The sequence below is a fragment of the Thunnus maccoyii genome, chromosome 1 (genome assembly GCF_910596095.1).
Source record: "Thunnus maccoyii chromosome 1, fThuMac1.1, whole genome shotgun sequence".
Taxonomy (NCBI): domain Eukaryota; kingdom Metazoa; phylum Chordata; class Actinopteri; order Scombriformes; family Scombridae; genus Thunnus; species Thunnus maccoyii.
In genome coordinates, this window is record NC_056533.1 from 7,497,387 (window position 1) to 7,520,725 (window position 23,339).

A 23,339-nucleotide genomic window follows, 5' to 3' on the forward strand; every position below is an offset into this window, starting at 1 on the left:
AGACTGGAGGGAAAATGTTCCCAAGAATAGCTAAGTGTATCATATATCATGCATCGCGCCATCTGTTCCGTACATTCAAAATGTTATTGCAATATTTAGAATTACAGATTATTCATGTAGGTGTAATTAACAGAGTCAAAATCCAACAAATGGGAGGAAGCTACAATTAATTTCCAGACATGTTTGAGCAGAATCTATCTGGAGTAACTATTTAGGCTACAGTTGCCTAAGGGTGTACAGATGGAAAAAAATGATAGCTCTAATTTTACCAGTTTTGGCAATGAATTACCCCCTGTTGATCCCTCACTGCAGTATGAAGCCCTCTTGATTGAATTCTTTGGATTTGTTCTGTGAGACTGGGTCACATTGAATTGATGAGGAAAACTGGGCCATAATAACTGACTGAACTGAATAGAAAAAGGTCAACATCTGGCTGTTACAAAAGGTGCTATGTAAACTAGTCCGTACAGTGCATGGCCTTGGGGTTCCCATTCATTTTACATAACAACATGCAATCTACTGAATATTTAATGGTTAACATGACATTTCCCCCCTGGTATCATCGCTGGGTCTGGTCATGCAACCTTAGTAAAACAAGCGCATCATCTTCACCACATCAGGATCGCACCAAACATGACATTTAGAGTCAACACAGCAATACATTACACAGAACATCTTCATGCTGCTCTTTGGCTTTGCCAGTTTGCATTATTTGCTACATTAAATGTCATCAAATCTAACACAACCTACCTCCCTTTCCCAACACCTGTGACTGGAAAAAGAACACTTTATCTGACAAGTCCTTTCCCTGAAATACTATTCATCCCAAGAGAAGGTTAGAGTTTTTCCAGGTATGTTTTCAAGTGCTGTTGACTCTTTAACTTCATACTCTCACTTGTGGAAGCAGCTGGAATAATTTATTCTGGCTGTTTTCTGATTTTTTGTTTAATTATTTCTCTTTTTAACTCTTCGTCATGACACAATGGTGTTGTGATATCAGTATCTGTAGTAAAGAGGTTCGGGAGATGCTTATGACGCCTTTTCATTAAAACACGTCACGAGTCATCAGACACTCCCAGAAACTTGACAATCCAAACACGTTTAGGGTAAGCTTTAAAAGACTCACTTTAAATGGAAGTGAAGAAACTCACTAGCCTAGCAACAGTAAGGCTAAACATAACCCATAATGCAACACTCTCTTTGTATAAAGTAACCAAGGGACCAGTAATTGCTTCAGTCAAACAGAGCAATTGCTGCTGTGAATACTTAAATGTCTAGTCCTCGAAAATTATACGCCTCCCACTTTTCAAACATATTTGAAGAAAACATTCTCTTGCATTTAGGCAAAAATTATACAAATAATGTACAAATATGTGTGTAACTGCATTTTCTCAGTTTAAATCCAGCAAAAGAAGAAGTATCTGACCCGTACCAAGGACTAACTGAGGTAGGATTTGGAGAAGGCAGTCCAATGTTCTGTGTGCCGTCTGTTCTAGCAGACAGTAGCTGACAACTCACATCACAGTGACAGCATCTCCTCCCTCTTGCTCCTCACTTCAGTCTCCCTCTCCTTCTCCAGTCTTACTGGTACATACATAGGAGGAGCACATGTCCTATCTACCATTTGCCTTGACAAGGAGCAGAATCATTAGTTCCCTCTGTAGGGCTACACTTAAGTACGTGGAACTCGGGCTCGAGGCGGGGGCGGGAGGGCAGGTGGGTGGTGGTGGGGTAGAATCTGTAGAATCTTCCTCATTAGGACACAGTGATTGTTCAAGTGATTGCCGTGAAAGCTCATCTTCAGCAGGGACTGACATATTTCCTCCTCCGCTGACAGGATAAGCAGTCCCGTGCAGCCCTGAGTAGGAGTTGTGGTTGGCAAATGGAGGTGTGTGCATGTGTGTGTGTGTGTGTGTGTACACGTACAACAGTACTGGTAGGAAGCAGAGAGCAATATAAAGTACTGCCACGGTATAATTCCTTCAGTCAACCGAGGCTTCCTTCATTGTTCTGAACCACAGCTTCAAAATACATATGGATGGCTGTCTTTTCAGCAGCTAAGGCAAGACTTGTAATAACTTCCCAAGCCTATATACACACACTGCACTCATTGACGGTCTTATTTCCTCTTTATGATAGATACTCTTTACATTTATGCAATCATGCAGGCACTGTGTTTACTTTGGTTACAAGTAGAATGAAACTATACATGTTGGCTGATGTTCATTTCAATATTTCAGTATTTCAATATTATTCAAGGTGTTTTATTCAACATTGTTACCACTCAAATATAAAATAAGCATAGGCATCACGACAATGGTGTATGTGTCTAAACAACCTTATCCATTTGCCCAGAATAAAGTATTGCTGTTTTGCAACTCCAGTCAGTATTATAGTCTGCTTGTTTCCTGAATGCCACAGTCAATGCCACTGATTGTTGGTGCTGTTTTAGTTGCCCTGGCAACTCCTTTAATGACATGGTCCTGTGATGGACTTTTCTTCCCCTTCGGTAATTGTATTCTCAGCCTGGTCTCACAATCTGCGTACAAATAACACAACTTTACACTTTCAAATTGCATGCAGTGCATACGACAAAGTCTATTTTTAACCTTTCCATTCTCATTTAACACTCCTAATAACCCAAAAATCACCCTATAAAATAAAAGAAAGTTGCATCACAGTATATTGACATCACTACCCTGGGAGGGACTGGCGTATGCACTGCATGCAATTTGAAAGTGTAAAGTCGTGTAATTTGTACGTACATTGAAGGGACCACGCTGGTACTCTTTGATGACCATTTGTGCACTCGAGTGTGAAGGCTGTGGGTGCTGCTCAAGTTTCAGGGAATGTGGAGTTAAACTAGCAGTTTCTAGCAGGGATGATTGAATGCATGACTTTATTTCCACCCAAAAGAAAGTACACAATGTGCCAAAGTTGATTTATTCATCCTATAATTTTAGTTAACTTATCAGCTATAATGCACAGTGGCTTGTGCTACCTAGACAGCTACACGATGTAGTAACTTAATTGTAATGTTAAATGTTACAAGACTGTTGTGCAGTCGATACACGTTGGTTTTGTTTTTAATCATGTAGCCATGATAATAGCAACTTTCTAACTGTTGGTACTTTAATGAAGCAGCATGTCTGGATGTTTTGGAGAATCCAATCCCTTCTTGTGGAAATTATTAACCAAAACTTGTTTTTAGGAGCATCTGCTTTGTGTGTCATCACTGTCAGATCCAAGCTTCTGACAGCTGTTTTTCATTTCAGTTAAATGATACTATTTTGCCACTGATTTCATGACTATTTTACGCTCTAACTTTGCACAGATGTAGCACTCTAAAATTGATGATCCTCACTCAGTTCGGGCACAGATACTTGACCACACTCTTGATTTTGTAGTTGCCCTGGAAAGGTGTGTGGATATCAGGAGTAATGACATTACTATTTTATAAAGCACTACATGGTCCTGCCCATCTGACTGACATACTTTCAATGTATGAATTTGAAAGAACCCTCAGATCCTGCAAGTCTGTTAGCTTTTAAATTGCAGGGCAAAAATGCTTAGTTTTTATGCACCAAGCTGCTGCCTGAGGATCTGAGAGCAGCTGAAAGTGTTGATATCTTTAAATGTCAACTTAAGACCTACGTCTTTAGCCTGGCTTTTTACCATTAATTAAATTTTAGTTTTTATTATTGTATTCTTGCTTTTAAGTGTTATTATTGCCTTTTATCCACTAGTTTTATTACTTCACTTACTATCTTTTCTTTTTTGTGTGCGGATTGTTCTCCAATCATATTTATATTTGTAGTCTTACTATCAGCTTATCAGTCACTTGTAAAAAACTTTGAACTAACCTGTATGAAAGGTGCTATACAAATAAAGTCTGATTGATTGGCAGAAGGTGAAAAAGAAGGCAAACTGAGGCTCTACCTGGTTATAGTGAAACCAAATGAATATTCTAATTCATACTATTAGTCTAACACATATAAACAGTGGTAAACAATCATCAGCAGACTGAGTTTTTTGAGTTTCAGCGGAACTGTGGAATTGCATGAAAATTTCAGAGTTTATTTAGTTTATTCTTGACTGTTGAAAAAGTCAAGAATAAACACATATTCAGACATATACTTTGGCATAATAGGGCATACATTTGTATACAAGTGATCCCAGCTGGCGGTATCAGTGCCAGGTGAGAAAGTGGAAAGTCAGCCCTAAAACACACCAGGATTAAATCCTTGACGCGTTGCTTAAAACATGCACGATATATGGCATAACCAAAACCAATATGCAAGCTAAAATAGTCAATTTGCCCCCCAATGAGGGAAACATAGACACATGCAGTCATGTATGCCCAGCTGCAGGCATACCGATACGCACAGAAAGTCACACGTAGGATAAAAAAAATAATGACAGACCATCATTAATTTGAGCTCATTTAAAGAGTTTCTCAGTGCGCAGGATGTTGCGAGGCATTTGTGTTAATGAGCTACATCATTCATGTGAAATGATGGCACAATTAGGAAAACAAAAGTGCAAGGTGTGACAATTTAAGTGAATGTGCTTTGTCAGTGTCTGCAAACAACACCTCTGAGACAGTATATGCATAAAAGCTGGTTTATAAAAACATTGCGGGGGGTTTAGAGGTCAGGATTTTCACCTACAGATTTTTACCTTGCTGTTCTGCACCCTGGCCACGCTCCCACAGGCACCTCTATTGAAACACTGTGGCAGGAAATGAAATTAAAGCTGCTGAATACAGATGTTTTGATGCATGCCTGTGCTGCTTGGCTGTGTGTGTACGTGTGTATGCGGCTTTGTGTGTTTTTGAGGGGAATGTATATTAACAAAAATACAAACTGAAAGAAGAGGGCTGCCAACTGTGTCACAGCTACACTGAACATAGCTGGATTTGTAAATGTTCTACTCGCTGCCTCTTTCCTCCCTTCTGAAAGTCACTCACCTTGGGGATCAAGAGGCTTATATGTAAGGTGACTTACAGTAAAAGAAGTACATTCTCTGTTTATGTGAATAAAACCAAAGTAAGTTTTCTGCTTCCCTCATGGTGTTTCTCATTTGCTTTGGCCTCCTTTTTTCCACTCCGTTGTACCTCCTGCCCTTCCAAATTACCTTTTTAACTTGAAACAGCGGCGGCTTTTGCCTGTTCTTCTGTCCACAGATGTTTCAGCTGCCTTATGTAGCATTGTCAGGCTCATTAGTTATACTCTGCCCATGCGGCAAGTGGGAGCCAACCACTCAGCCTTGCACGTAATGCAGCTTTAGTGAACTAATGAAACTGTAATTACAAAAATAATGAGGAACATGCAGTATCATCCAGTAACTTTGGGGCTAGTTATTTGTGAGCATGAATCATTGTGTGCAGCGATTCCTCTTTAATTTTTCATGGATTCTGATACTTTTCTGTTGATACCGTACTATGGAATGCACATTCAAAGCACTTCTAGTCTCTTCAGTTTGTGAATTCCAGACTGTAGGGAGCAATATCTCCCACAATGTGTGTTTGTGTGATGTATTTGCGATATATAACGAGGAACAATGTAGGCTAAGGTCCATTTCCTGTGCTACTTATAAAGTTATTGTCCCCTGTGGGCCTCATTTAGCAAAGTGTAGGCTATGTTGAACCACATTTAGTGTCCGGGCTACACCAGTTGCTGTACAGCACTGCAGCAAAAAACACATTACAGTCACACTGTACACTTACCTGCATTTACAAGGAAAGAACTTCTAGAATCTGCTGAGCATATCAACTTGCGTTCATTACAGCCCCTCGTCTCTGTTTACACAGTGACATCAAATTGAGAACTCTGCTGCACCTTTTAACTTTTGTCTGTTCTTTTCTTTTCCTTTTTCATTCCAGCTACACACAGACTTGGATGTGGGAAGCAAGAACATTAAGTATGTCCTAGCAGGTGAGGGGGCAGGCACTATCTTCGCCATCAATGAGCTAACAGGAGACATCCATGCCATGAAGAGGCTGGACCGTGAGGAGAAGGCTGAGTACACACTAACAGCCCAGGTCATTAATGCTGATACAGACGAACCCTTGGAACCGCCGTCCGAGTTCATCATCAAAGTCCAGGACATAAACGACAATCCGCCGCAGTTCATTGAAGGCCCATACCGAGCCTCTGTTCCAGAAATGTCTGCTGTTGGTGAGTCACAATAGACAGACCTCATTTCTGGTCTCTGCCGCACAGCAGTCTAATCAGTGTGTGAGATTTCGGAGACGGCTGATCTCTAATGGGCTATTGCATAAAAATAATGAGTGAATAAGAACAAGAGGAAATGAGTATTCCTATTTACATGCTTGCCTGCTATGAGTATCACGGCAAATGAAAATACAAGAATGATAAATCAAATCAAATCACTAGAACTTGCATAGCTCAATGCTGCAACTGAACAACTGGCGTCAGTGTCAAGACACACTTAGCAGGGCCGCCTAATGCTTATTTTACATCCTCAACAAAACAGCCCACTCACAAAGAAGAAAAAGTCCAGCTAAAAATATGCAAAACCTGAGCCAAACAATCTTCCAGTGTACTAGAAATGAAACTCACCACATTGGGACATTTGAATCTGAAACTGAAAAAGCACCATTAGCACATTTCAGACATGCTACAGCAACATCAGCATATGTAGATACAGCACTCACCCTTCTGGAAAGCATAAAAAATTGCTATTCTCCGCTTTGTGGGGCCACAATTTCTTAAGATGTGGACCATTTGGGAATATGTGGAATTTTTATTGCATTCTTTTAACATTTTCATGTGTACAGTCAGTTATGTGATATAAGCTGGTGATCGCTATGATCAAATATTTATGGAAAGATTAGAAAGCTCAGAGTATAATTCTTTATAGATGACAAAAACTGTGGGAAAGGGACTACTGTGTGGTACTTTATTTCGTAAAAGGCATTTAAAATTGGTCATTTGAGCTTTTTTTCTTTGTAACACAGCAGATGAGACTTAGCAAACATCACAGTAGAAATGTCAAGTCAAGTCAATTTTATTTATATAGCACCAAATCATAACAGAAGTTATCTCAGGACACTTTTCATACAGAGCAGGTACCCGACATCCCCCCATGAGCTAATACTTGGCAAAATGTCTGTTCATGGATATTTTTGAATTCAAGATTCAGATGTTTTAGAATTATCATAGAGGCAACAGAGGAAGCCAAATGAAAGACATCCACACATAGAGAGTTTGCATGTGCACTCACAAACTGTTAGCTGTCACTTATGCTGACAACACTGACTGATGCTAATTGCCACAAGCTACCGTTCTTCAAGCCCCCACAAACTGGTACACAAACCACTGCAAACACTTTACTTTTCACTGTATGCAAATATATTCATATATTCACATTCTTATTCCATCCATGCATTTAAATGACCACAGTGAGATGATCACATAATTCAAATGTAAAGCTCTTCTAGGATTGGCAGGAGCCTATAAGTAGATCAGTACACTGCATTTTTTTTTTTTTATTTCCAGGAAGTCTCGCCACTGACCCCAGAGCAGCAGGGGTCTTGTAGAAAATGTTTCCATCAGTAGCAAAAAGGAGATCAGAGTGTGTCTTTATGCCATTTTGACATTGGAGGAGTTCAGCGAGGGGTGCTGAGGTCTGTTGTTGGGCGGTATGTGCTTGTTATTCTGTTTCCTCATCGAGCTTCCTCTTGTTACCTGTCACAAAGCTGACATAACATGCTAGGGCAGATGGTGTTAGGTATGTAACAGAATATGCTTGGTAAATCCCATCTGTAGGTTGCAGCCTTTGCGTCAGTTCTTTGAGGTAACGGTGATTTAGCTGCAGTTCCTCATGATCATTGCACCTGATTCTTATTATCTGCTGCTGCTGCTGCGGTGGAAGCAAAAAGGAACAAAACACAATGCAAAAGCATTCCATGTAAACACAGTGAACTCTGTTGTCTGAACTCTGTAACTTGATCCCTGCTGCTCATTGTTTTGGATCTCAGTTGAAATGTACTGTAGCTCTCTGAGGGTTTTGTCAGTGCAGGGACAGCCATAGTGATGGGGTAGAGAGCAAAGTGGTAGTTGACAGCACTCTGTGATTTGCCAGTGTGAATAATGCATAAGAAATGGAAATCGGCGTCTCTTTGTTGATTGTTGTTCCCTTTTGTCACTACCGATTAATTAAACATTCACGAATGCTCAGTTGTTTGCTTGAAAGGCTTTTCTTTCAGTGACTAGTTTTCCTCCTGTTAAGTTTTCATGTGCTGTGGCATTATAGGAAGATTCAGATGTTCTGGACAAACAAACAATAAGTCATTCATCTCTCTTGCCTCATATTCATAAATCACCGGTTTCTTTACAGTGGTGTTTCATCTTTATCGCAATGAAATGAGAATTTGTGCAGGACTCAGTGGATTACTGGAAGTGTGCTGAGCAGTGGATAACTAATAAAGCCCACAGGAAAGGGAGCAGAAAATAAACGGATGTTGGTGGGGTCTGCTGCATATGAGCAAATCTCTGCAGCGACGTGAAACTGGGAGGCATTAAAATGTAATTATGGAACATGTTAAAAGATGCAGCATTACGTCTGCTATTGAGTTCACACAATGCTGAGTGTGCTGATGTATTTCTGCTCCGCGTGAACCTACCTGTGTGGAATAATCAAAAATCTAATCCGGACTGTAACAGACTGGTTCTCCTGACGATGTTATCCACTTACAGAGCTTGTCAGTTCCACTCCAGACTTCATCAATGTCTTACCAGCTCCTCGGTTATCAAGAGTGTATCCATGCGGTATCAGTGAGACCAGGGACAAATATCAACACCCACCTTTTATCTGTCAAGGACTACAGCTAGATAGAAAAGCCCCTCATTGAATGTCACCATCCCCCATAGGAAGTGGTCCCCACAGCCGGATGAGATATGTGACATGGGCCAGCGAGGTCACCATGTTTCCTGTGTGCGGAGGAGCATAGAGGTTAATGGGAAATGAAGGAGAAAGACCTTTTGTTCCTCCTTTAAAAGGGCCAGTCGGATAAGACGTGTGGCTTTCTGTGACTTCTCTCTGACTTTCATTTTCCTGAATGACTGAGAAAGGAGGTGACTACCATTTTAATTGTTTAGTGGATCGTCCCTCAGAGTACAGTGCGACAATGGGAGGAAGTAGAGAGCAAAGGTGGTGTCTGTGCTGGAGGAGCGGATACCAGTCAGAGTGAAGTTTGATCTCATTAGCAGTATTAGTCTGTTGTCAATAGAATTTTTTTGACTGCTTTGTTTATGAATGGGTAATAATGTACAGTGTTGTTGAAGGGAGAAGATGCATCTCCAAATTGTCAACTTTTTAGGAAATAGGAAAAACATCAAGAAAAACATTAAAGCTGCATTAGTTCTTTTTTGGCCACTTGGTTACAGAAAAATATGCAACACATGATCAACCCTTAAAGTATTCATGGTGTATGTGTTAGCAAAGAGTTGCCTATTTATACATCCAGCAGCCATGGAGAAACACTAGTGTTCAGTTCGAGTCATGTTTCAGGCCACCTGACAAATGCAAATCCAAGAATTCTCATTTCAGCTCTGTTTTGGTCTCCACCAACTCCTGAGAAGAATATCTGGGTCTTTAGCTGCTAAATGCGCCACTATGTTGACTAGCAAGTGGCTGCCTTTGTCTGTCTGGCTGGAAATGAGTTTGTGGGCTAGAAATACAAAACAAGCTACATCTAGCGTTAGCCATTTATCAAGGTGTTTATCAGTTTTATCAGAAACTTCTATTGTGTTTGTACTTTTGAGCATTTTCTCTCTGAATGCAACTGGTTGAGGTGTTTTCTTCATTTTTGTTTGTTTGGTCCATTTTCTTTAGTTGCAGTGTGTTCAGCCAACTTGGGCAGTGTATCACAGACTCTGTGGAACTGAGGGGTTTGTCACTATTAGCACCCCCTTACACATTATTCAATTCAGTGTTACTATAAAAAATAATTACTGCAGCTTTAACCAAAAACCATATATATATTTTAATTTTATTTAACTGATTTTGTTTCTTGTGTGTCACAACTCCAAGTTGTGAAATTCCCTCTGCTTCTAGTCTTCAGGAAAGTAAAGGACCACATCATTCTTGTTTTAATTGAAGAATAATTATTTCAAATAATTAACAATTCATGTAATCAAATTAAAAGTTGATATTCTACATCTCTCACATATCTGCCGTATTCTTAGATCTACAAGTTTATTCATTAAACAATTATGTTTCACTGTTCAATTAAAACTGTGTTTATTGTTTATTTGTGCAAGCCGGGCCATGCTTAGAATTATAATTCATTTGCACGGATTGCACAGATCTCACAGGATTAGTAGATCCTGTTTTCCTGTTAATGGGGTCTTCGACTTTAAGGCCAGTACAAGCTGACAAATTCTCCTCCATATGCCTGTCGACCATATGTTGGAATTATGAGGCTCTGCTACCCTTCTGCAGCTAACAAGGGGGTTGTAATGTAGTTGGAAATTACAAAGTCTGCTTGAAGTGACGCTTCAGGTAATTAGGAGGAGGTCGCTAGACCCTCCTCCCTGCACTAAGGGGGGTGCGAATGACAATAATTGCTACACTGCGAAACAAACTTGCTGAAAGTTGTTTTGCCGGATGGAACTCATGCGAGAGATGCCCCAGGAGTGTGCTTCATTATCAGGGCGATTAATAAACGGGCGTGTAGACAGATGGCCCGTCTCCTCTTCGCACGGGCCATGCTCTCTGAAACCCCAGCAAAATGAATACCTGTATGCAAGCACGGATCCTCGCCAAATGTGTCAAGATCTGCTAAATTGGAGCGCAGACATAAAATTGAAGTGACATTAATAGATTACCTTGAGTTGATTTGCATTTTCAGAGTTATTATGGGTGTGGGTAACAGGACTAACAGGCACAGCCGTCTATGTAGGACCTTAATGATGTTTCTGATTACGCTCTCATCACCACCGGCAGCTGGGAAAATAAGTAAAGGCTTGTCATCACAGATTTGGACGATAAATGAGCAGACTTGATCAAGGGGAGATGTATGGAAATGAGCAAGATGCAGACCTTTATCAGAGTTGATCATCTCACGCTTCCAACATACAGCAGAAACCTCACTGTGATCACAGATGATTTAATACCCATGCAGGTTTATAAGTGATACACTGATACATAATCCTGCATGAAGGATAACATCGTTAAATACTGCTGTATGTTTCATCAAAGCATGTGTCTATGAGTGTGTGTGAAAAGTAAGGTATACAATCAGTCAATCAATCAAACTTTATTTATATAGCACAAGTCATACATCAAATGCAACTCCAAGTGCTGAACATAAAAAGTGGAAATAAGGGTAAGTTAAAAAGAACATGAGTTTAAATTAGAAAAACATGAAAATTAAAAATAAAATATAGTATAATAAAACTAAAATAAAATAAGAAATAACAGTTAAAGTGCAAGGTGAAATAAACACTCATTACATAAAAGCCAGGCTAAAAAGATATGTTTTTCTTTTAAAGATCCACACTCTCTGACATCCTCAGGTCCTCTGGCAGGATGCTCCAAAGGCTGGGGCTGTGGGTCTTAGACCGGACCCTAGGAACAACCAAGAGAACACTACCAGAGGACCTGAGGGATCTAGTGGGTACATATCTTAAAACCATGTCAGACATGTAGTCAGGAGCAAGACCATTCAGTGATTTGTAGACCAATAAAAGAATCTTAAAATCAATTCTAAAACTAACAGGTAGTCAGTGCATTGATTTTAAAACAGGTGTAATGTGCGCTCTCCTGCTTGTCCTGGTCAGCACACGAGCAGCTGAATTTTGTATAAGTTGGACTTGATCTATTTTTTTTTTTTTGGTACACCAGAATGGAGAGCATTACAATAGTTCAGCCTACTAGTGATAAAAGCGTGCACTAGTCTCTCAGTATTGGCCTGGGAAAGAAACGGACACACTCTGCAATATTTTTTAAGTGATAACAGGCAGATTTGGTCACAGTCTGGATGTGGGCATCAAAAATTAAATTAGAATCCACGATGATATCATTTTAGCCTGATACCTGGGATTGAGTGCTAGTGACTTCAATTTAGAGGTCAGTTTCTCTCGCTGTGTCTCTGTGTCTCTTGTTGAGAAGAAGATTTTTGGATTGTTCTGATTATCACTGATCAGTTTGGAGAATAAGCTGTTTAGCTTGTCTAGCATTTTTGATTGACTTAGTGTACACACCAAGATGCTCCCAGAGGATGTCATGGTGGACATATGATTTAGACTTTCTCCATTTTCATTCTGCTACACATGACAATTTCTCTTTAATTTAGTAATTTAGTAATTTTTCCAGGGGGCACTCTGTTTGAGGTTGGTCTTTTTTATTTGACAGGGGCAACAGTGCCAATAGTTGTCCAGTTTTAATTAGGTGATTTACCAGATCGTCACATGAGGAGGGTAGAATAAGTGCTGGTATACTTTCTAAACAGGTCATGAAATTTGCAGCAACCTCAGGTGTAAAACCGTTTTTTGATAAGGCACTCTGTATTTTTCTGTACTGTTCAGGCTATAACTGAAAAGAATACACAATAATGATTAGACATAGCCATATCAACTATGGAGATCTAAGGTCACCAGATCTAAGGTGTGGCTGTGGCTATGGGTAGGTCCAGTGACATGCTGAGTAAAGTCTATATAATTCAGAATACTTATAAATTCCATGGTTTTGGAATCTATCTTATTATCCACATATAGGCTAAAATCATCTATGATTATGCTTTTACCATGATTACTGTGGAGATAGGAATTCTGCAAAGTCAGCTAGAAAGAGGGGGCGTTGCTTGGGGGGCCTGTATAAAGTTACTGCCAGCACAGGAGGCTGACACCTGAGTAAAATGGCATGATGCTCAAATGAATAAAAGCCTCCCAAAGATATATCCCTGCCGCCAAGAGCAGCTGAGAGTATAGTTGTGGTCCCACCGCCCTTTTTCCTTTGTCTACAGGAGCGGGAGGAACTATAGTACAGGCCTCAATAAGAGTGGCTGGTTCATCAGTACTGAGTCAGGTTCCGGTTAAAAAACATACAATCCAGTTTGCGCTCCATAATAAGGTCATTAATAAGAAATGTCTTCTCAGAAAATGAATGTACATTATAAAAGTGCCATACTCAATGTCTCTGGGCTATTACTTTGAATCAGTTTACTTTTCAGAGAGACTGATATTAAATTGTTCCTATTAACTCATAGATGTGGTCTATTGCTGTCCATTGTATTATTATAATAGCAGATGATAGTACCAATAGAATAAACAGTAGGAGACAGTAGTCCAGAGGAATTATTTCCTACCATATAAAAACATCAATATCTGAGGCAGGTATTTATGTTTAAATGGGCCCCCATCCTTGGTTGCCCAGTATATGTTATGTGATAGTAAATATCTTTATAAATGTCCCTCCATACATACATCCCAAAATCTATGTCAAAATCTAAATCTAAGTCAAAATCTATCTGTCTATCTATCTATCTGTCTATTTATCTACACATTGCCGTCTTTCAGATCAATACAGGAAAAGCTGAGCTATTTTGAGAGCATTTCATGCTCTACTTGGGCCAGATGTTCTATAAAAACCCTGTTCTTTGATATACCTAAAAAAATATTATTGTACTATGCTGATCTAGCAGTAAATCTTGAACATATTTCAGTCTTGGAAAGTCTGAGTCGCAATTTATGAAATGCAGTTTAACTCGAATAAACCTTAGCAGTATTTCAGGGTCATATCAACCCACATAAGTAAAAGAAGCACATTTATAGTGCATCTTTTATCTGGCATTTCTCTGTTGAGCTTTGAGTGGAGAGCTAAGAGCGAGGGTGTCTGGTGTTTGTGTCTCTCTCTTCTCTGATCCTAGACTCTGGTCTGCAGCTTGGCAGATGGACTGAGTGGCAGGGGGCCCCTGGCCCTTTAACATAGTGGGCAGCTGGGCCAGAGCTGGGCCAGTGCTGGGCCGGGGCACATCTGACGAGCAGGCTCCTGGGTTGGGCAGGGATGTGGCAGACCGGGGCTCTGGTGATGGTGGTGGGCGGCTCACAGGCTGAGCTGGGGTGAAAGGGGGTCAGAGCAGTGAACCTGGCCAAGGCTCTGACTCTCTCAGGCTCGTCTAACTGCCAGGCAGCGTGTGTGCCAGCCTGCCATTTTCTGTGGCCTTGCTAAATGGGGATAGGACAGGCCTCCGAGGCAGAAAGGATTTAACTGACATGCTGGAGTTTCTCTGTAAATAACCTGCTACTCCTATCAATCGCACCTCATTTGGCAACAGCATCTGCACTTGCAGAGCTGTCTGTATGTGCATGTGTCTGTGTATGTTGTAGGCTTGCTTAATTCACCTCTGTGTCTGTGATACTTGTCACCTGTCAGTAACATTTTCATTTTTTCTTTGTGTAAATCCATTCTTCTTCACTGCTCTTGCCTGTAGCTACACACAGCAGCAGATAAAGTGTCATAACTAATTCTGCATGTCTTTGTTTCAAATTAAAGTCATTACATAGGCCTTCTCTAGCCTATGTAAGAAAAAAAAAGATCAAGTCAATATTCTCCTAGTTAAACCATATGTTCAGAAAAAAAAAAGAAATGAAAAAAAAACATACATACATGCAGAGTCACAGCTGCTCAATATCACGTATAAATGCATATTACTAATTCATCAAATGTTATTTATTATCCAATATACCTCTGAATTATGTATGTAACATCATCAGTCATTGGTCCAGATACAGTAATATAAGCCCTTTAGAGCCTCCTGGGGCATTCATTTTTTCTAGAGCACGCGGGCAGGCATACATGCACATACTACACACTTGCATGCATGTGTATCTCATGCACACACGCAAATCCCACACGCACAGGTGCATAAACACTGCGCTCTAAAACACATACCTTCCCTCTTTGTTAGCATAAAGCCACCGTGCAGTCGTAAAGATGCTGTTGTTCAGGTGTAATTTGTCCCTGCTTCCCTGTGTAGCCCGCAGAGACACACTCTCTTTGTAACTCACCCTCTTGCTCTTGGATCCCTCTCTCTCTCTCTCTCTCTCTCTCTCTCTCTCTCCCTCTCTCTCATGCACACACTTTTTTTCTCCCTCTCTGTACTTCTCCCTCCCGTTTGCTCGCCATCGCTCTCTTTCGCCAAGCTAATGCTCTCTCTCACTCTTCCCTTGAGGGAGAACAAAAAGTAGCTGGCTTCTAGGTAATGAAGCCCTTCAATGTGATCTGCATAAGATTGCCTCCCTTGCTGGCCTGGCTGCCTTGCCCCAATGAATAGCAAAAGACTCTCAATGAGACTAAGGACAAAAAGCAGCCTTCTTCTTAGCCACAGTGTCGATCCTCAAACAAAGTCACCCCCTCTCTTTTTCTTTCTTTTTTTTTTTTTGCCATGCCCATGAAGTAGAAAGCGAAGAAAAATGAAAAGGAAGGAGGTAAATAACAAACAAAGTTCATGAAAGGGAAGGTAAATGAGAGGAAAAGTGTGTGTGTGTTTGCGTGTTAGAGCGTGTGTGCAAGCTGTTGTGTGCCTGGTTTTGTAATGATGAGTAGAAGGATGCGAATAGCTGAAGCTGTCACAAATGCCACCCTCTGTGTTGTCGCACTGAGTGGATGTGATTAAATGGATTTCATGCAACAGGCTCAACAGTGGTACAATTGGATGTGAAAGAAGCAAAGGTTAAAAGCAAAATTTATTTGGCTGATTGCAGGTTTTTTTTTTTTTTTTTTTTAAATATTTATAAGGCTGCAGTGTTTGAATTGATACATGAAAAGACCTTTTTTTTCAAAAGCATAAAACCCATCACATCCCAGGTTACTGTCCTTTTTTAATTAAGCGTTGGTAATGAAAGTTTTTGCAGCCTTGAAATGCATGTAAGACTCATCTTTCGCTGTCATGCTGTCACACACTGCTGATCACTGTATCACGGTCAGTTAGTCAGTCTGAGAGTCAAAACAAGGACACAGCATCCTCATTTCAGCAGTAATGCATAGAAGGAGAGGGACTGATCCTGGTTCAGCGTGTCACCTGACGACTCTGCAGTGCCTTCTAATTTCCACTGCTGTGAGTGAAAGAATGAATGAATGAAATCTGAAAACAAATTAAAATGTAACAAGTCACTTCCAGCAGTGGGACTGTTTGGCAGTGTCTCTCGATGTAAGACAGCGTCATTTTAACAACCATCATTGGTTTTCTGTTTTGGGCCAAATTGGGATGCAAAGACAAACGTTTTACTCTGCTTCATTTATCTGACAGCTGAAACATCTGGCAGCCCTATAAGATAAAACTTCAGATGAGCCAGTAGTATACGGTAAACTATGCAGTAACCATACGATATTATACCCTATATAGGTGAAGGTCATGACCACATAATATGTCTTGCTTAGAAAGATACCATGCTGGCATCAGCAGCACTGGTAACAGAGACAATTTGTGCGTAATGAAAAAAGAATTTCACAATGGATGGGTAACATTTATTTTTCATTTTAAAAGACAACTCCAGCGATTTACTGCAGTACTGCACTTCCATAAACCTTTGAGAAACAGATTATAAAAAATAGTTACAGGGAGCATTTTTACATACTCTATGTTCACCTCAAGTTTTGGACACAACAGTATAAAGATAAAATCACAAAAAGCATAATATGTGCCCTTTAAGAGAAGCTGAACATATTTTACAAAATTACAAAACCGTTGTTGACATGCCTTTGATGATGTCATTTTTTGACATGTAGAAAAAGTTAAAAAAACATGTTGGCTCAACAGGAGTTCTTGCAACAAGTATGTAGCTGACAGCAATAGAAGCCATGTGTCATTATAGCGTGGCACTGCAACCTCACCTGTGTCTGAAACCTGTGAAGTTTGCTGCAAAAGCCAGCAGCTACACTCATTAGGCTGGATACATATCACATCTTACTGGAGATAGATCTAGTGTAGCTTGGCTGAAATAGTCATTTTCTCAGTCAGTCAGTCAGTCATTCACTTACTCACTAATTGCCTATCGCCCCCCTATTCTACAGATGACACACTGAGCTGGGATCATTCACCCACTTTCTCTCTGCAATACTGCTCAACTGTACCACATAGTCTTGTTTACAATGCTCAAATAATGATTTTTTTTTTTCTTTTTTTGATGTTTCTTCATTTATTCATGTGCACACAACAACGCTCGCTCTGTAATTTTGGAGCATTAGCTTAGGGTAGATTAAAAAAAATCTCTTTTTGGCAGTCAAGCTATATGGAACCAAACAAATCAACATCTTCCAAACTTCCTATTTGCTAATGCAGTCGCCATATATCTGTGTATTGGTGCAGAGATGCGTATGTGATACGTAGCTTGAGAAGTTACATTTAAATGTTTGTGGAAGTGATCGAACTTTCCCGGGTGCGAGACTGTGTGTGTGTGTATGTGTGTGTGAGTGTGTGTGTGTTTGTGTCCTCATCAGCTGTGTTACATATCAGCCAAAAGTGACAAAGGACTGTTTGAAGTCATGCTGGTGAGTGGGAGGTCCTCCCTGCATAATCGCTATAGCAGGCAAAATGAGGAGGGCTCCAGTTCGCACCTCAGACTTGGCAAATGCTTACTCATATCTGCTAAGATGCCAGGATGCTTTCTCATACACATTTTTCAGTGCTCAGCCGTGGCTCACCTATTAATTATTCACGAAGAAGAGTTGTGGATATTTAATGTTGTGTTGTAGGGCCTTTTTTCAGAGCACTTTTCCAGATCTGCATTCATCCCTCTTTGCTCCTTTGGGTCTCCTTCCCACTGTTTCTTGTATTGTGCTGTACGCTGTTCCCACTTACTCTTTGCTTTTTTCAAAAAGCAAGAATTTTTGCTCTGTGGCTCTGCAGCCAAAAGATAATGTGTATGTATGTGTGCACCCTTGTCATGCTTCAGGTGATTTTACAGTGTGGAGCAGCAAGAACAGGATCCCCTGTACTCTCATCCCTCCATGTCTGCATTATTAATTGTCTGAAGTACCAACCACAGCTATTTGGGCCCTGCAGGCACCCAGAACTCAGCACCTAAAATTAAAAGCAGCGATTGCATCCCATTGAAAGACATAATAACACTCTTTAAAGTTACATTTTGCTCCCAAAAAAGACTTAATTTAACTGCAACAGAAACAAAATGAAGACAGCATGAGGGGAGACAATAAAGTGGCATAATAAATATCTTTATTAGCTGGTTTTTTTTTTTTTTTTTTTTTTTTATGTGTTCGTGTGTGTGCTCAAAGTGGATACAGCGAAGATTCATGTGGCATAGCTGGTGGTGGAGGGGGATTGGTCAATGCAACATAAATGGAGGTGGAACACATTCATCAAGGTGGCAGAGATTTGAGACTAGAGAGGCCAATCCAATCACCGGCAGAGAATAAAGGGGAGAGGCATAAAAGTCCATACAGCAAGGTCATTTGAAAAAGAAGCTGATAAGACGAAAGGATCAAATCTCCAGTACAAGCGAGGCCCTCCTCTTGATGTCTGTCCCCATTAGCTAAAGCCCTTGCCTGGCTCGTACAGTCACTGCCACGCCTCAGCTGTCTGATACGAGGGAAGTTACTGAAAGGAAGTTTTAAAAAAAAAAGCCTGCTGCCATGATTTTACTGCTTTTGTTTTGTCATCAAAATTTATGGCCATACTTGTTTGTTTTTTTTATTCCTTTTCTCAAGCTTTTTTTTTTCCTATTACATGTTCTGATATGTTCTGTTATTTGAGTCTGGGCTGGTTACTGTGTGTTTTACCCTCCTGTCTCACTGACATGCAGCCAGCTGATTTGTGGCATCACACAGCCTTCTTCTGCTCTGGCTGTTTGTGTATTGGAGCATTGGCAGCTGTATTGCTCTCAACACTGCAGTATGGATTTAGTCAGTTTGTGGTTTTACCACAGTCACAGTCTGGTGTCCATACACACACACACATACATACACACACACACACACACACACAGTCACACGCACAAACACACACATAATCAATCCTACAGCAGGTTTACTATGTCACACTGGGGGCTGCTGTGTAATTGGGTGAATCTGCTCTCCAGCACGCTATAGAGATAGCCCTTTAAAATTTCACTTCACTTCTGGGAGTGTAAACAAACCTTGGGATTACTAGGGGTGTAAATTCACATTCCACCATTTCTGTCACTCTTCTCCTCAGTCATTTTTTACCCTTTTTTTCTGTTGGCCACCAACTTGAGAGTTTAGGGGTGTTTTAGGTGTTCGTTCAGCATTTGCAGTGTGTTTGTGCATCTGTCTGTCTTTGTGTGTTTCATGACTCTCAGCATGTTAACAAGCTAGTGCATGAATGTGTGTCCCTCTCCATCAAGGGTATGTGTGCATGTGTGTGCCAGCGTATGTCGGTAAGGTGCGCAAGGTAGGCGTGTATTTTAGCATGTTTGTGGTGCGGACACTTTATGTGGCGGCATGCAGCTTTCTGTCTGTGTGTTCGCTGTGATGGATTGCTTGTCAGATGGCAGCATAGCACTGCTCTCACCGGCTGACGGAGACATTAAGTCACCAGTCACGTAGACGTAGTATGTTTCAACATTCCTCTGGGAAAACGCTTTAACCCTTCTCGCTCCAGGACGGCAGTCAGATGACAGAGTGTATTACTTAGAAGGTGCTCACCACTAAAACCTGCAGTATAGCAGGATTCAGGGGAGTTCAGTGTCTTAATGCTGTTGTGTGGGAGGTGGAGGACCTCTGTCACATGTCGCTTTTAGATGGGCCAATTGCCAGGGTTATGGGCTTTGGAATGTGTGCTACCACTGTCATTGAGAGACTGGAGATTTTTTCTTTCTTTTACTTTTTATTTTACCTCTGCAGGATGTACTGTAAGAATAGAAAATATATAATTGACTGAGGACATTTCTTGCACAGCCAGGGGGAGAAGATGCTGAGAGAGGGATGGAAACGCTTCTCTCCAACTCTGTCCTTTGTTTTCAATGCAACGTCATACTTGGTGCTGCTGCTGCCTCCAGAATATGAAAATAACACACTCTGAAATACTGGGAATGTTCACACTATTGACTGAAGGCTATATATTTGGACATGACCATGGATCATTATAGTTTATTTTAACAGAGATTTTCCTTTCGAGCCAAGTTATTATTGTAATGAATTAGTGCAAGTTTAAATTTACTTAACTTGACAATTACAAGTTTTTTTTTTTATTTTAGTTAAAAGTTTGTCAAAATTAGAGTCCCCTAAAACTAGATGTAAAGGTTTTTCTCAATTGCATGAGATATTCGTGTCTTCATTCTAATTCAAATACTGCTATATTCTAAATGGTGCATGGAAGTATGTGACATCACCTTTTTCTAACATAGCCCTGCTTCAAACCAGTGAGAACAGGACAAAAACACAAATACAGAAATCTATACTATGAAATAACCAAAACTGTTCTAACTTTGGGAGATTTTTTTGTGTTAATCAACGACCTCATAATTTACAGTAAGAAGCTGATTGAGAAAATATATTCTCTATCGTGTTGAGAATGTCTATCCACTAGGGATGTGCAGAGAGCCCAATATTTGTATTTGTATCTGTATTTGTTGAGGCAGCAAAATCATTTGTATTTGTATTTGAATAAAAGTGGAAAGAGGATTAAAAATCCTGTTTTTGTTTTTATTACGCTTTTGATTTTAGAAAATTAAAGTGTTAAAATAAGTGTTCATGAATAAACTACCTTACGAAGGAGTTCCCCACACCGGGTCTCCAACTTGAGTCTCCAAGATTATAGACGACTGCGCTGACTACTGAGCTAAAACTTTACTCATTGCCTCATTGCAGACAGACCTCTACCTATTTATACAGCCATAACACAGAGACAGCACACCGTGTAACATGTAGGGAAGAACTTCAAAGGCGATTATTGCTTTGCACTTTTCATTTATTGCCTATTTTTTACAACCTAACTTTGTGGAAAGGAGAAGGGGAACAAGGGGTTATGAAGAGTCCCTTACGAGCACTTCGCGTGTGTCAGTAGCTCAGCTTTATCTCTGGGGAACACCCCCAACTCCGGGAGTGATGTCCAAATTAAGAAATGTGCGTCATGTAGCAGGTGGATATGACTCCCCTTGTTGAGACCTGCTGATAGACGTAACAGGGGAGCAGAGGAGAGAGACTGAGATAACAATGTAACCAACCTGTGTGCTGGTATTTGACATGTTTTTTGTTTTTTTTCTTCCCGAAAACAAATAATTTTTAAAATATTTGTATGAAACAAATATTCGTAAAAAAATACAATTTGTGCTTTGTCAAATAACTAGTTTGTATTTGGGAACACCCCTACTACCCACCCTACATATTCCATATGTGGAGGGGACTGACTGACTCTTTAAGACACATCACTTGTGGTGGGCACGGACTGATTAGCAACATGTGGTTATGTAAGCATGCATGCATGGCCTCTCCGATTCCTTGACTTCCACGATCAAGCAGTCAGGCATGTGTGTATCTTGACTTTTGAGTTGTGCATGTTTTAGAATGTGTTTTGACATCAGTGTTGTCTGCTTACCTAGTGAGTAGGAGAGCTGGTCTACGAGCCCCTCTCTGGATTGCTGCATTGCCTTTTCTACGCAGGCTGGTGGAAGCGTTGCAGCATCGGCTTTTCCAGTCTGCTTGCACAGCCATCGTCTCACATGAAATCTGATCTTATCGTAGGAAGCAGCGGATGTGCTTCCCAGCTGATCGCTACACCACAGTAGCCAAGTATGGCTTGTGTGTATTGGCGACAGCGCTGTCTAACACCCACAAGCATAGTTCCTCATGGAATCCAATCTGATCGGAGGATGCGAGGGGGCATACTTTAGCCACACGTAATTCCAAAGAGAAAGAAAAAAAAGCAAACAGGAAATAGCCGGGTAACTAGCACGCCTCTGCGGTCCACTTGGGCTTCCGTGTCAGTGTGTGAATGAATGAGGGGTGAATAGCACCACCACTGTGGGCATACTTTCCTTTTCAGTTCACAAGCATATACATAGTTTTTGTTGTGCAGAGAAAATGGCAAGCCCTGTAGGCCAAATCTGTTTGGGCTGTGGGATAAGGATGCCAATGGAGGATGGTCATAATCAATGTGTGCATTGCTCAGGAGTGGACCGTTCACACATGACTAGCCAGGACCTGGCCTCCTGCATGAATTGTTTATCCTGCCAGTTAGAGTGAGGGAGGCTCTAACATTGTTTCGCAAATATCCAGCCACTCTCATTGGGCAGATGCAGCAAGCCAAGTAGCGAAGAGTAGTGGTTTGGAATGACCAAGTGAGGGTGGAGTCTGAATCACTTCATACCCTGGCTGGGGCTGTCAGGAAGGTGTTGGCAATACCCTCACCTGCAGCTACAGGGACAGCCCCATTTACTACTCAGCATTCCACCTCCACTCTAGTAGAGTAGGAGGAACTGGATCTGAAATCGAAATGCCAGCAGAACAAGGCCAGAAGGCCTCCCATTTTGATGACGAAGAGGTGGGTCAGCCACGCCCTTTTTCTGTACCACTGCTTCCTGATTTACATGAGCTGGTACTCAGACAGTTTGCTAAAGCATCTGAAGCCCATTATTGGTCTGGTCTATGTAGTAGGCTAGCATGTGTACAAGAACAAGCAGTGACAACTGAGGCCATGGCCTCCCTCTGGATGGTAAGGCACCACCTCTAGCTGTCTCAGTTACAGCTGCAAGGGGAAGACTTGGTCAGTCTGCTTAGGCTGCTTGTGGTGCCATCTGCCATGTTTGGGCCAGATGCAAATAAAATGCTCCAGCAGGCCCAAGATGCCTGCCAGTGTGCTCGGGAGATGCCGTGAACAGTGTGTCTTGACAGCCACACAGGCTGGGCCACCTCAGCCAGCTTCTGTGGCTCCAGGTGACCTAAGGGTCTGTTTGGAGGCCAACTGGTGGGGTAGAGATAAACACAGTCAGCAGCCAGGGCCCCCCCCTAAGCCCACATCTCATTCCTGATGGTGCTTAGAACCCAGCCCCCCCTTGTCGCCTCTCAGGACAGCACTTGTCCTGGGAGACCCTTGGGGTGGACCCCTGGGTGGTTTCCACCATGACTCAGGGCTGTCATTTGCAGTTTCTGTACCCACCCCCGTTGACAAGGTCAGCCACCTTTACAGTGGTGGCAGACTATCAGCACAGGGGGGTTCAGGCTGCAGAGATCTACACTCTACTGGCAAGAAGGCCATCAGGGAGGTGAAGCAGAATGATCAGCAGGCTGGGTTATATTCACATTACTTCTTCAATCCCAAAAAAGATGGGAGACTCAGACGGATTTTGGCTCAACAAGTTTTTGAGATCCCTATGATGCAAGATGTTGACTGT

The 23,339-nt window shown here is 41.2% G+C and overlaps 1 protein-coding gene across 1 annotated transcript in view; it reads left to right on the forward strand.

Moving 5' to 3' along the window:
• The window catches only part of cdh8 (cadherin 8), a 108,965-nt gene that overhangs the window by 40,491 nt on the left and 45,135 nt on the right, over window positions 1–23,339 (forward strand). The window contains exon 6 of the mRNA XM_042421778.1: window positions 5,885–6,179. Within this exon, the coding sequence (XP_042277712.1) occupies window positions 5,885–6,179 (295 nt within the window). The remainder of the gene's footprint in view (window positions 1–5,884; window positions 6,180–23,339) is intronic.